The sequence below is a fragment of the Calypte anna genome, chromosome 2, assembly GCF_003957555.1.
Source record: "Calypte anna isolate BGI_N300 chromosome 2, bCalAnn1_v1.p, whole genome shotgun sequence".
NCBI classification, from domain to species: domain Eukaryota; kingdom Metazoa; phylum Chordata; class Aves; order Apodiformes; family Trochilidae; genus Calypte; species Calypte anna.
This window is the reverse complement of record NC_044245.1, coordinates 37,178,236-37,192,360: the sequence shown is the minus strand read 5'-3', so window position 1 is coordinate 37,192,360 and position 14,125 is coordinate 37,178,236. Positions and strand designations below refer to the sequence as shown.

The window sequence follows — 14,125 nt, the reverse complement described above, 5'->3', positions numbered from 1 at the left end:
AAATTCCAAGCCAATCTGAAACAAAAAACAAAAAACATCTTAGTAGGTATGCATTTCCCTGCTGAAGGCTTTAGAAGTGACTTGTTGTTTGTAGTTTGTAATGCAGATGAAGATTTCTCCTCACTTTACTTTCTTTTCCTTCTGAGCATGTGTTAATATTGTTAATGTGTTAATGTGTTAATACATCTGAAAACAGAGACAACGCCATCATGATATGGGTGTCTCCTTGATGTCCTGGGCACATATCTCACAGCTCTGATGGGCTTTTTCAGCTGGGCTGGTCTTTCAGCTCCATGACCAGTTGCCTTATGACCCTACCAAGAGGAAGGAAAAGGAGTTTTTGAAGGCAATCCACTCCTAGGGAAGGAAGGAAGATAACATAAAAGAAGGATAAAGAACATAAAATGTGAGAAACTACTCATCAGACTTTCTTCCATTTTCCCAAACTGGCCCCTTTAACCCACTGGGGAGAATTTCAGTCTGGATAAACTTATTTTTAGATAAACTCTGGACCTTTTAAACTATCTTCTCCATAGCACAGAGCCCACAATAAAGAGTGTTGTAATTGATTCAGTAATAATACAGTGAAGTCATATATTGCTTGTAACTCTGAACACCGTGTCTCACAAACATAAAATAGGGGTCCGGGCTATATAACTTGGTAGAGGAAAGCTGGTAAAAGAAAACACACTTAATCTGTCACCAACGAGAACTCTCAAGAGTTTTGCTTTTAAACTTCCTCCAGCAACTCTCCCCTCTCTCTTCCTGTAAAAGTACCAATCTCAAAGGGAAAAGGAAAGATCAACAAAAACATAAAGTCAGGGAGCAGTAAATTTAAACACTGCACCATGCACATAGCTTTATCTCTGTAAAAATGTTGTATCAAGCTAAAAAATTATGGAGATGTTGCCTTATTTTCTGAGCTGCTAAGACCTTTTATTTTTGGCAACACACTGGTGTAGTCTTCTATAAATTTTTTGTTTTTGTTTTGTTTTTTGTTCCTATGCAAAACCAAAGAGGATGTGAAATAGCTAATTTGTTGGTCTTTTAAAGAGGTACTATTCTTAAAGGATAAAGGCTTCTGAAACAAAAAAACCGTAACAAAACAAAAAAACCCTCAAAAAACACAGGTATTTCCCCTGCTATGCATTAGGAAAAAAACCAACAAAAAAGACTGATGCTAGCATATGCTATGTGAAATACTGCCAAGGAGTCTAATTCAATTTTTAATTTCAGTCCTGGTGTCTCTTTATGTCTTGTTAAACCAGCTATCAATTTTAATTTCACAAGACAAAACAACAATAGTTCATGTAGCAAAAGCAGACTCGCATCCAATTCTTCCATGTACATAATCTCAAAATGATAATCTTGAAATTGTTAAATATGTTAATACAGAAAACTTAAAAATTCAATAATCTTTATCATTACTTACTACAAACACAAAAAGAACATTTCCCCCTTGAAAAACCCTTGTGTTTTGCTGTCAAAAACAGTGATCTGAGACTTTTCCAGGGTCTAGTGATAGTAACCTTTAATCGAAGAATCTCTACTGGGAGTTGTGGCTATACCCCAGTTAGCTGCAGAATAACTCAAAATTAACTCCAAAGGTAAAACCCTAAAAACAGAAATATAGAGGTATAGCTAAATTTGAAGTTATACATTAAATGTCCAGCTAAGGAAATTTGCATTTTTGGGCTCCAAAGAGTGCTCTCAGCTTATGCTGGCCTGACTCCTCTTGTCTTAATGAAAAGTGGAAACAAACAGAAAGATAATTTTGCTGATTTGCTGGTAAGTTTTGGGTCCTGATATATATTAATAATCCTTTACATCTCAGAGGTCAAAAGGGTAAAATACACTCTCAGGAAAGGATTTGAAATCAAACTATGGTATTAATGTTCTTAGTCAGCATTTGGACACAGGAAAAACCCATTTAGAAGCATTGGCAGTGAGAGGGAAAAAAAGAAGAATGCATGCCATATGTTCTATTCTTTGTAAATTTACTGCACGTCAATGGCAAAGATAAAAGTACATAACAAGGGATTATTGCACTACTGAAAAGCTTAATGCCTCACATGTTCAGGCCCAGTTTTCCATAATCAGGAAAATTTTCAATGAGGTATCACAAATCCTTTAAATCTTAAAGGACTCAATCACTCACAAACTATTTTTTTTTAGGTTAGATATGACTGTTTTATGTCTACATTTACTGAGCAGTTTACCTCTTCTTCCCCTGGCCCCTTCCCCTGGCTTTTTAAAGACTTACTACAGCTCATTGGCTTTTCCCTATATTTTCTCAGGTTTATTCTTATCTCTTTTCCTTGCATAATGGACAGATAAAGAAAGCAGATATTTTCTGCGTTTCTGGAAGCAGATGTTTTCAGCATTCTCTGATCCTATTTATAGTACAGAGTATGTTGAATTAGCAGCTAAAGTTGAACAGCAGATCTGTCACAAGTATTTTATCATAGGGACTAATAATTGAATTGCCATAAGCTCTTCAATCTTCCAGTAAGTAATTTCCCCACATCATTTCTATCTTGCATAAATTATAGTAGCCTGTGAAGTTAGGACAAGTGTTCAATAACATAATTTTTTTCACAAGTTCTTCTGATCTAAATTTTGCACATGAGTCTTTATGTTTGGGATTAAAAGTTCAGGTATATTTCTTTAAAACTTGAATGTTAATTTTACAGTATTCATTAGTAAAAAAAATTTAATTATGCTTTGTTTCTTCAAATGAAGAATCAAATAAGTGATAAATGTGGATGGTATAACTTGTTGTTTTTACTTCTATATTCTTATCTTCCTCTCCTTTATGTAATATTTTTACATGATAGTAACAGAAATTACACCAAATGCTCAAAGCTTTCAAAGCAATAAAACTTACATGGTTAACCTCATACAGCTCCAAGATTTCATATGAAATCATAAATATTTTCAGGACTGGTCCTGTGGATTGGTATCCAATTAGATTCTTCAGCTTGAGGCTGTAGATAGTGTGTGTTATTTTAAGTTTACATTGTTAGCTTTATCTTCAAATGAAATCTCAAACTGCTTTTTATGAAAATCATAGAATCACAGAATGATAGAATCATAGAATGGTTTGGGTTGGAAGAGACCTTCAAGATCATCTAGTTTCGTCCCCTCTGCCATGAGCAGGGACACCTCCCACTAGACCAGGATTCTAAGGACCCATCCAACCTCGAATGGGGCATCTACAACTTTCCTGGGCAACCTGTTCCACTGTCTTACCACCCTCATAGTAAAGGATTTCCTCCTAATATCTAATAAAGATCTTCCCTCTTCAAGTTGTTTTAAACCATTGCCCCTTGTCTTCTTGCTATATGCCCATGCAAAAAGTCCTACCCCAGCTGTCTTGTAGGACCACTTCAGGTACTGGTAAGATGCACATATTAAAATATGTGTATGTAATTTCAGAGAGGCTCTTGAAAAGAAAAAGATAATGAAGTGGATCTTGAGAAATTATTTTCCCACTGAAAATAATTGCCTGCTATTTACCTTTCTCCAAGCACCCTCAATGTTGCCCAGATGTTTTGCTAATACTCGGAGACCAAATCACAGCGGGACAAGTTTTAATAAGAACAGCAACATACTGGAGGATAATTTTTAAGGTAGTCCATTTTTGTCTATCTGTCAGGGTAAACCTTACATAGGAATGTGGGGGCAAGCATAATGTGTGTGATCATGTCTGTGATAATCTGTTTCCTTATTGAAAAATCTGTGTGTTGGGTTGTTTGTTTGTTTGTTTTGTTTTTTTTTTTTTCTCTCGTCAGAAATATTTCTTCTAAGTAATGAGTATTTTTGGGCTTGGGTGGCAAACTGATCAGTAGATTAACTTCAAAGCTGACTCTCCCAGAAGGAAAAGAAGTGTAAACTGAGCATATATTTGGCCTCCAGGCATATCCAGTGTTAAAACTCTGGGGATGAGAGCAGATGTACAGTAACTGAATGATTTTGTGTTAGGGCTAGAAGCCATGCCCTGGCATGTGAAGGTCTCAGCAGAAGTCCAAGAATATCAGCTTGTAGAATGAGAGAGCCCTTGTAATTTCCTTCCCCTGACATACAACTTGTGTCTTCTATATAATACTGAAAATCAGAGCCTGTAGCTTTTTTGAACTCTTGAAAGCTCTGTTATTTGAGAAGTTCTGCATAGGTTAGAAACTAAGAGAACATGGACACTCTATAAGTGAATAAAATTTGTACAGTCTTCGAAGCACCCTTATATAAAGCCAAACCCAGTGTCAGAGAAATCCAGGATCAGTTTTGCTAAAGGAATGAACACAGTGATTGTCAGTGGAGCCTGACCCTTAACTCTCTATATTCTGTAGCGTACTGTATATACAGTACATATGTATATAATGTATGTATTACAATAATTTTATCATTAATTACAGCATTGAAAAAGCAAGCTATATGACTTAGGTAGGAACTGAATTTCAGCTGAGCTCTGGTTGTACTTATGCCAGCAGGTTCTGTAGCTCTGGTTTTACTGCATGAAGGTATGAATTATTAAAAAGAAAAATATTCTGATAATACTGTTTTTATATCAATAAAATCTTATACTGAATTTGTATATAAATACTGTTTGGTTTTATTTTATGTATGCTTTCATATCTTTGAGCAGAGGAGTGGGTCTAGATGACCGTAAGAGGTCCCCTCTAACATCAGCTATTCTGCTTTAAAAAGCTCAAAAAATCTGAGCACACATACTTGTAATCATGTAGAAAAACTCTTTGATATACAAGTTGCACTGATCATAGACAGTGTGCTCAAAAGAAACATCATATTTAATTTCACACATTTCAGAATGTATCCTGAGGCCGTAATGACTGTGCAAGTGTTATAGAAACTTTACCATGTAAGCCACTCTGACATCCTCATTACTTCTCAAATTAGTCTGCCTTCAGAGCCAGTGTTCTCATAGAAGAAATTGTGGTAAGTATTATAATTTCCTTCATGAATTAGTCTTACTTTACACAGAAAAATAAAAGGATAAGTTAGCCAAAGAATGCTTCTAAATTTAAGGCCTCTATCTGGTTGTTGCTATATCAGTGTAAAATAAAAGCAATTATGAAAAAATATCCACTCTCTAAATTCATATTATTTTAAGATTAAAACATGTAAGTTTTGCATTTTTTCAAATGTAGAGACAAAGATATAATATTAGTATTGTAAAAGTTACATTTTAATGTTTCCTAAGGCACAGTGAAGCATATTGGAAAAAGTTATCATCTACTGTCCATGTGTAATTAAAATAGAAATATAGTTTGATGCCAAGGCAGTATTTTCAGGAAGCCAGAGGCTTTTCCTGGCTAGAATTTTGTTTAACACAGTGTTTTATACCTTCCTCACACAACAGTCTAAAAACATCAATAAGCTGCTTTGCTAGCCTGGATTTTTTTCAACATGTAACCCTCCGGTTAAGCTTTATAATCTGATGCAGAATGCAATAATCCCAGGAAGTGAAATGAATGAGAATGGAAAGTGTTCAAAATGACTGAAAAGCTAAAATTAGAAGTAATTTCTTTTCATTTATTTAAACATTTCTGTTTTAGTTACGATGAAAATAGTTTCTGTCTGTTAAGAAAGTGGTGAGAACCAATTTTGAAAATCTGAGTTTCATACATATGTTGATTAGTCTTCTTGTAAATAATGTACAACTAATAACCAGAATTCCTGCCTCTTAACTCATTCACAAAAATAAAAGAGTGACCACAGGGGAAGGAATTTTGTGATGGAATACGTAATTCTCCTATATTCCCAGACAAAACTAAATGGTTTATTTTAGACTCTTCTCATTTGACCTCATCTGCATCTTGTGGAATTCATTCTTAAAGCCAATAGTCACTCGGTTTTAGATATAAAGTGGAAAATACTTCTAAACAATCAAGAATTATTGAAAAAAATTATTAATAGGAAAGATGACACCTACATCAGTAAGTTGTGGAAGAATGCATCATCTAACTGGAAAAATCAGAAGAATAAATTACCAGAGGAAAAAAGAGGCAGTATAGGAGGCTATGTGCTGGTCTTTTAAAAAATATTAGGATGCCTGAAAGATACAGAAATGAAACAGGGGCATAACAGCTAAAAAATTCTTCAGGTAAAGATACGAGGAAAGAAAATGAAAAGGCCACCAGGCTTTCAAGAGACAACATGTACCAGTCAGTCCTTTTTGAATTACACATTTCCTTGCATTATTTCTCAGCAGTGTACCATACTGAAGGGTATATTAGAAACATGATAGCAAGATGATTATCTGGAGGGCTACTGGGTGAACTGATGGCTCAGAGGTAGCACACATCATGCACACCAATGACTACACATAAACAAGATTTATGAGTCCACAGACAGGAAAAAGGAGTGAAACCTGGCTTGCACTATAGCTCCAGGCTGACCTGGAGCTCCCATGCTGAGTGAAGCAAGTAATTGACAGGTTGAGAGAGTGGAGGAAGGACTGACTATAACACTGCACAGGGAGGAGGATATTGCAACAAAATCACTTTTCTGAAACTAGCATCCACCTCAAATATCCGAAGATCCACCAAAATATGTTTACTGTCATGATTACAGGCAGGAGACCTGTGAACTATGCAGAGACATAGATGAAAAAGCTTCCCATTAATTTAAAATGAGAAGTTAAGGGCAAAAGAGGTGAAGGAACTGAACTGCTCTGTTTTTGTTTTGGCTTTTTCTGGGTTTTTTGGGGCTTTTTTGTTGTTGTTGTTGTTGTTTTGTTTTTGTTTTTTGTTTGTTTTTTGTGTGTGTGTGGTTTTTTGTGGGTTTTTTTGTTTGTTTGCTTGTTTCTTTGTTTATTTAGGGTTTTTTTGTCAGTGGCTATAAACTCCTACAGCTGCACAACCCTGCTACTTTTTCCATAGAAGTTGAACTGTGGAAGTGAGGTTGTGTGACTGCTGCCTTTTTCAGCAATAGGATAATTAATTTTGGAAGATGGTGAGAGGCAGAGAGAGGTAGGGAAGAAGGTAAAAAGTTATACCAGATGGTCTCAGAAGCATGAACAAAAAATGTGAATAGCCTGTAAAATATGAAAGATCACTAAGCAATGATTCACAGAAGCTCTGATTGCAGAGTATTCCATGCACAGAGGCAGGTAAGAGAACTACTGCAATGAACACATCAGGAGTCATGTCTCAAAATTAATTATCTGTTCACAGTTTTTAAAATATTTTAGTTTTTGATACAATGAGGAAGATCTGCATTCCTGTACTTTAACTGCTGATAATAATTTTGTAGACTCCATCTTGTATCAAAGATAACAGAGTTATAGAGAAGAATTGCAAATATGTTGGCTGGCAGGCAGGAGGAAGCAGTGGATGCACAGTGATCAGTTGTTTAGCGTCTCTAATAGAACAACAGGTATTTGTCCTGTGTTTCTGCCAAGCTCACATGGACTAAAAAGAAAGATAAACAATTGAAATTGAAGTGTGTTTCTTTTTTTTTTTTTTTTTTTTTTTTTTTTTTAAGAATAATCATGCAGATAAAAGTATTAGACTTCTGTTGCCTTAGGTGATTTATTCAATTCTGTATTTCACCTGTTGTAGTAATTCTTGTATAGAAATACAAAAATTGCCATTGACTTGTCTCTTATTTTGCAGAATTTATACCTACTGTGCCACAGACAATAAATGCCAGTGATTTACACCTACAGTAATAGTGTATGATCTGTCAGATGAGCTCCTGACAATGGTGAGTGCCTAACTACATACAGATGGGGCTGAAAATGATAATTCTTCCTCAGAGTTATCCAGCCCCACTCTAAATGTCACAATAGAGCTTTTGATCTTTTCTAAGATAAGCCACTTCTTTCTACATAGCTGCTGGGTAACATGGCAAAACTCACTTAAAAAGGTGGCTGAAATTGTATGGAAATTATTTAATATGAAAAGTATTTTGCAACCTGTGATTGTCCTGCTCCAAGGGAGCTCTCATAAGAGGCAGAACACCATTGTTAAGCCTACAAAAAGAAGATACTTATTGATTACAAGTCCTGTCTACAAACAGATATTTGAATTGGTAGGAATATGATCTTTCATTTTTAAAAATTACACATAGTGATAGAGCTCTAGTGAGTCACAGATTAAGCCTGCTTAGGTCTTATCTTCCTTTGGGACTTTGTAACCGCTTGAGGGATGGCACAGGTGTCCAAGGAGGCATCTTGTTCATTATTTCAGTCTTTGGGTTTTTTTAATGAATAGGAATGTCTACACTGTCTACACTTCTGCAGGGACACAAGAAATAATCAGCCAATTAACTGTTACCAAGCCCACAGAGATATTGTGCAAATATTCATCTATTTGGAGATTTTAATGGAATAATGCAGATATATGAGCATCTGCTACAGCTTTTAAAATATATACTATAGCAAGCTTACCAAGGCTGGTGAATAGCAAAATAATTTCCAGCTTCTTTCATATATTTGTATTATTTGTTGTAAAAAATTTCTTATGAGTTCTTAGCTTTAGCAATTTAGATATCTGGCTCTCCTACTGCCTGCTCTATAGGCAACCTGTAATATATAGTACAAAATTATATAGGTGAGGTGAGGCAAGTGTCAAAATCTCAGTTGCCTAGCAAACTATTTTGTGACTAGGATATCATAGATATAGATATAGAAAAATTGCTAGAAACCTCTGAATAGCTGAATTATTTTAATATCACAAATCCAGCTACCAAACAAATTAGCTTTTTCTAATTGTCTCCAAATAGTTAAGTATGTTTAGAAAACCAGTTATAAATATCGAGCAAAATGCAGCAAAGAAAGCAAAGCACAAGATATAGATAAGCACCATAAAGACTTTTCCCTAATTCACATATTGCTTTGATGTAAATTTATAAAAAGATGACATAATAGCACTTCCAGTGTAATTGCACTTGCATTAATGGTTATAATAAATAATTACTTAATGACTGCTGATTTTAGAGCTATCGTGAGAAACAACCGAAGCTTCATTTCCTTTATTTGTTACTCATTAGAGGCTGAAATAGTTATGTGATTGCCAGCTCCTGTACTTAAATTTTCCTGAGCTTTTCTTCTAAGGCTGCTTGAAGAACACTTTCAGTCTTTCCATAATCACACAGATTATGGAAGATTTCTACTTGTTACTGGGAAATCTGGTTCCAGCTCCTCCTTGTTTACTGAAATGTGACATGGAGCCTTTTCCATTGCATCTTGGATTTTCATGCAGATGGAGCACATCATTATGTACACTCTTAGGCTTGCAAATGAATCAAGAAAACAAATTTAAAATCTTTCCTAAAGATTTCTGTGTGGATAGGGTACTTATGAGTATCTAGTGCTAAGTGTGTGTCTTTGACACTCCAGGGTCAGGAAACTCACAATGACTTCTGACCCTCTTCATCCACTTTTCATCCAGTTCAAATCTCTTACTCAACTTTCCGTGCAATTATGGTTCAAACAGCACAAGAAAGGGGTAACCAGGATCACCAGGACTGCACCTTTCTGCAGCCTTAATTTTTTAATCCTGTGTTTAAGGAAATCTTCAACCTAGCACAGTTTTGGTGGACAGTGATTGAAAAAGCAATCTTTGTACATTCATATGGTTAAGTCATAAAAAGAGCTGTCACTGAAGCTTTCCACTATTAAAATCTGAATATATATATATATATTTGCTACATAGTAGCAGTAAAAGTACTTTAGCATATCTATGCTGAAGTCTTTCAACAATGCTGTATTAGGAATTTCTTGGGTTTTTTTTTTCACATTAAAGTGCTCATTTAAATGAAAAAACATATTTTACTTGCCGTGTGATGTGAAACAACTTTTTCTCAATTCAAATGGATGTGACAATGTTGTTAACTGCAAAATGATAATCAGTGATCTATGAAACTGATGTCTGCTAGGCTGGCACAGGAGCTTCTAGAAAAGGTATAAGCAAATACCTTTATTTGGACGTGTGCTTTACATAACAGAATTATTTTCAAACATAAGCAAAACCCAACAAAATACTAAAGATGAATGTTCTCTCATTGATGATGTTTTCTATGGAAAAATGAGAAACAGGGAACATATTCACTGTTTATGATCTGATTAGTTGATAAACATTTAATATAGGTAATGACTGAATTATCAAACAAATTGAATGAATGGCCCTTTTAATGTAATCTGTGTATTAATTCTTTACCGAGGCAAAATTACAAGAACTGACTAAAGTAGGAGAAATATCTTAAAGGTAACAGTAATTGCAGAGACTTTTGAAGATACTTACATCACTTTCATGGCCTTCTCTTAGATTGTATGTGAGATCATGCTGTATGTCTTCAACAAACTTGTGAGCATACTCTGGGTAAAGGTCAAGAACTTCAAAGAGACCTTTGAGGATAATGCATTGGAGGTCACAGTATGTTAGAGCTTTGACATCTGCATTTGTTTTAATAACTTGATCCCTAATGGATAGGTTCGCTCCAATTAAGTCTCCTTTACCTGAAAGAAAACATGAAAATAATTATCTTCAAAACAGCTATTCTTTACTTCTTTTTTGAAGTATCTGTTGAAGAATCTGTTTCAGATAATTGCTAAATATGAAATCTCTTTGTTACCACCACATTGCTTAGTAGCAATCTAAAGGATCTATGAGTAAAAGATGTGTTTGGGTTTTTTTTTTTTTTTTTCCCCTTACAGATGCAATCTTATATGCAATTAACTGGCAGTACTATAACTAATTTCCAGGCAGATAACTACCAGATTTAAGAGACCAATTAAGTATATATTTATAATATTAAGATCTACACTAGTAATTAACAGCAAGTTTGATTTTGATACAGTGTTTGAAAAAATGATATCAGCCTGAAGGACACTACAATTGATCTGGTAGTTCTAGTGTATGTTCCCTTGCAAGGGAAAATCGTGTAGGGAAAGATGTAAATAGTAAGCTAAAACTTTGTGTTGAATTAATGCAACAGTGACACAGTAATGTTTCAAATATCAACAATTGTTACATAAAAAGAATAATGTAAAGTGTTTATAGTAGTCCTTTATTTCATTGGAAATTAAGCTTATTTATAAATGTTTATGCAGACACATTTTTTAATATATCTGGGACATTCAGTCAAATTTATAATTTCTTTTTATGGATATCACGTAAATAATTTATGGCTAATATTTGAAGTAAATCTGAGATGCATATGCAAACATTACATAATTTCTATAATAAAACATATTTCCTTGTAAAAGCTATCCCAACCATCATTGTTAGATATCAAGCAGTAGTCTCAAGAGGATCCAAACAGCTATATTTAAGCAGAGTATTTTATCCATTGCTTGTTAGTGAGAATGGTTCAGTAAACAAACCCATATCCACTAGAAATAGAATCATAACAGAATTACAGAATAGTGGTCTGGGAACTGTAAGTAACCCAACATTGTCAGGGGAAAAACTGTGCTCTTGTATTTACATAACATCAGCAACACAGTTTCTCTTAGGAACCTGGCAATTTGATACATTCACTTTCTGGTGTTCATTAGGTTTAAATGATGAACCTCCCATTCACTGCAATAAAACATTATTCAGTTGTATTTTGTTTATGGGTTTGCATTGCAATTCCATTAACTTATCTCAGAAATCCACTAATCTCTTTCTTATTGTTTTCATTGTTACCATTACATAACGATGCTTTCATTAACATTTTCAGAAATGGAATCATGAACAAAATCATAGATCCAATGGGAATATCTCTTGACCTTTTGATACATTTGAGTTTAAATATCTATTTTTTTAAGCTGCATTTTATAGCAGTTTATATTGGATCTTTGGGATCCAATAAAATCAAAGCATTCAAAAACTTCCCAATTACAATTACAGCTATGTGGACTGCCAAACTAATAGAATTAAAGAGTTATAAAGAAAATAGGATGTGTATCACATTTATATTCTAAAAAAAAATATAAAAAAAATTCAATCAAATGCATAATAGTAAAATAAAGGAAATTCAATTATAAAAGACTTGAAGCTTGCATTATCAATAGTCTAGTGAAATCCCACAAAACAGGAAGGAAAGCAAAAAAAGGAAATGTTCTTTTAAACTCTGCTTTACAAGAATATTAAATGTTATTAGTAGAGGAATATATTTAAACCTAAAGAGGTATTCAAATCATAATGAAATAGTGCTTTACATTTACAGTAAAATTTTAAGTTTTGCTTTGTCAAAATATATTGCAAACATTAACTCAGGCAAATCTAATAGTTCTTTTTTGCTGAAGATAAAGGGAATCTCTTTAGCAGGCATTAGATAGAGGCCAGTTACTGAAATTTACAAATAGAGATGCTTAGGCCTAGATAACTCAAAGCAGTCATTTAGCAAACAACAACTAAACAAAAATTATTAGAGTAGAACTTCTGGCATTTCTCTGCTCTAATATAATCAGATGACTGCTGGCAAGAATCAGTTAGGGTGAAGGAGCAGAGCCAGCCATGCTTCTTGGCCATCATATAGATGTCTTGCAAGGGGTGTTCATATGCATGCGTCAGAGAAAGACAGCAGTCTCACATTGTCTGCTTTCATTTGGGAGCAGTTGTGCAAGCAATGCCTGGTGATGGATTTTCATGAAAGAAATGAAAGGTTTAGGAACCTATAACCAATGTCCTTTGCAATGTCAGTACTGTCATCAGATTTAGCTGAAAGCAGCAGCTTGTACCAGAAGCTAGCAAGTAATTCCTTTCATGCTAAGGAGAGAAAGTATAAGAAAATCAGGATATAACTGAAATACTGCACAGCTAACAGGACCAATTGAAAGCTCCTTATGGCAAAAAATAAGGAAGTTTAAATAAAAAAAAATCAGGGATATGAACAGCAGATCAAAATCAGAACAAGCTATTTCTCATCATCCTTCTGGGGATTGCTAAGCCATCAGTTAGTAGTGATAGTCCTCCTACACTGAAGACCCATTCTTTCTCTTTGAAGCTATGACTGTGATCATACCAAGAATCGCCAGCACCGTGCTGTCCTTCAGGACTTCCATGGAACCTGAGCACACAAAGTAGATTGCTTGCAGGGCATCTCCCTGCCGGAGGAGGTATTCCCCAGGAGCACAGAAGGAGGTTTTGATGTGCAGAGACAGAGACCTGAGGCACCCACGGCTGGCACACTCGAAAAGGGAGAGCTGCAAAATCTCCTTGTTCAGGTGCATGGTGATGTCTGAACGCAGCTCATCTGGGAAGTCCTTTAAAAGCTGTCCAAAGAAAGAAAAAAAAAAAGTAAAATAATATTTCATCTTTTGAGGAAGTGGGCTGATTTGGCAGTGCTGCACCTGTTGGATTTATGAGATTTCCCTTTAGTTATTCTTATCCCCTTGATATGGTGTACTACGTCTTAATAAATCTTTACGTTGATGACCACTGATAAAGTCCAGGAAAATAATGTATAAAAATATTCCTTTATACAAGAACACATATAAAAAAGACACCAACACTATGTGTAGGAATGCCCCTTAATGCACATTTAAGCCTTTTCCTAGTTCTCAGCAGTAGGCTGTTCAGGTATGTTGAAAAATAAATTTTTTTTAGATTTACTTTAAAATGCTTGCATAAAACTCATCAGTAGGCTTCATTGCCTCTTCTAAAACAACTGGATGAGAAGTGACAAAAACCTCCAGACCTCTTTTGTAGTGTAACGAGGCAACCAGGTGCCACTAATTGCCAGGGAGTGAGCATGAGCTTGTGTCAAGCCCACCTGTGCCTGATTAGGGCCTTTTATTGGCCCCCTGGTCCTGCTCATGTGCAGTGGTGGCCCACCCTAATCAGGCACAGGTGGGCTTGACACAAGCTCATGCTCACTACCTGGCAATTAGTGGCACCTGGTTGCCTTGTTACACTACACTCTTTCATTTTATTTTTTATTTTTGCTTTTGCTTCTGTTTTGTTTATTTGGCTTTTCTAGGTTTTTAAATAAAAAATATGCAACCTGATACTGGAGTGGAGAGGTGAGAAAGGAATTGAGCCAGGGTGTGTATTCAGTGGGAGACCCAATGAAAGCTAAAAGGCCTTCCTAGTTTTCTTCTTAATTTGAGGCAAATTCTCAGTGTAGCCAGGCCAACACTAAATAATAACCTACGCATGTTTTACAGAAG

General features: G+C 35.1%; 1 protein-coding gene across 1 annotated transcript in view; it reads right to left on the bottom strand.

The window, feature by feature from the left end:
- Positions 1-14,125, bottom strand: part of KCNH8 (potassium voltage-gated channel subfamily H member 8) — a 170,171-nt gene that overhangs the window by 19,011 nt on the left and 137,035 nt on the right. The window contains exons 10-11 of the mRNA XM_030445436.1: positions 12,979-13,228; positions 10,269-10,483 (exon numbers count right to left, since the gene is read on the bottom strand). Coding sequence (XP_030301296.1) covers positions 10,269-10,483; positions 12,979-13,228 — 465 coding nt within the window. The remainder of the gene's footprint in view (positions 1-10,268; positions 10,484-12,978; positions 13,229-14,125) is intronic.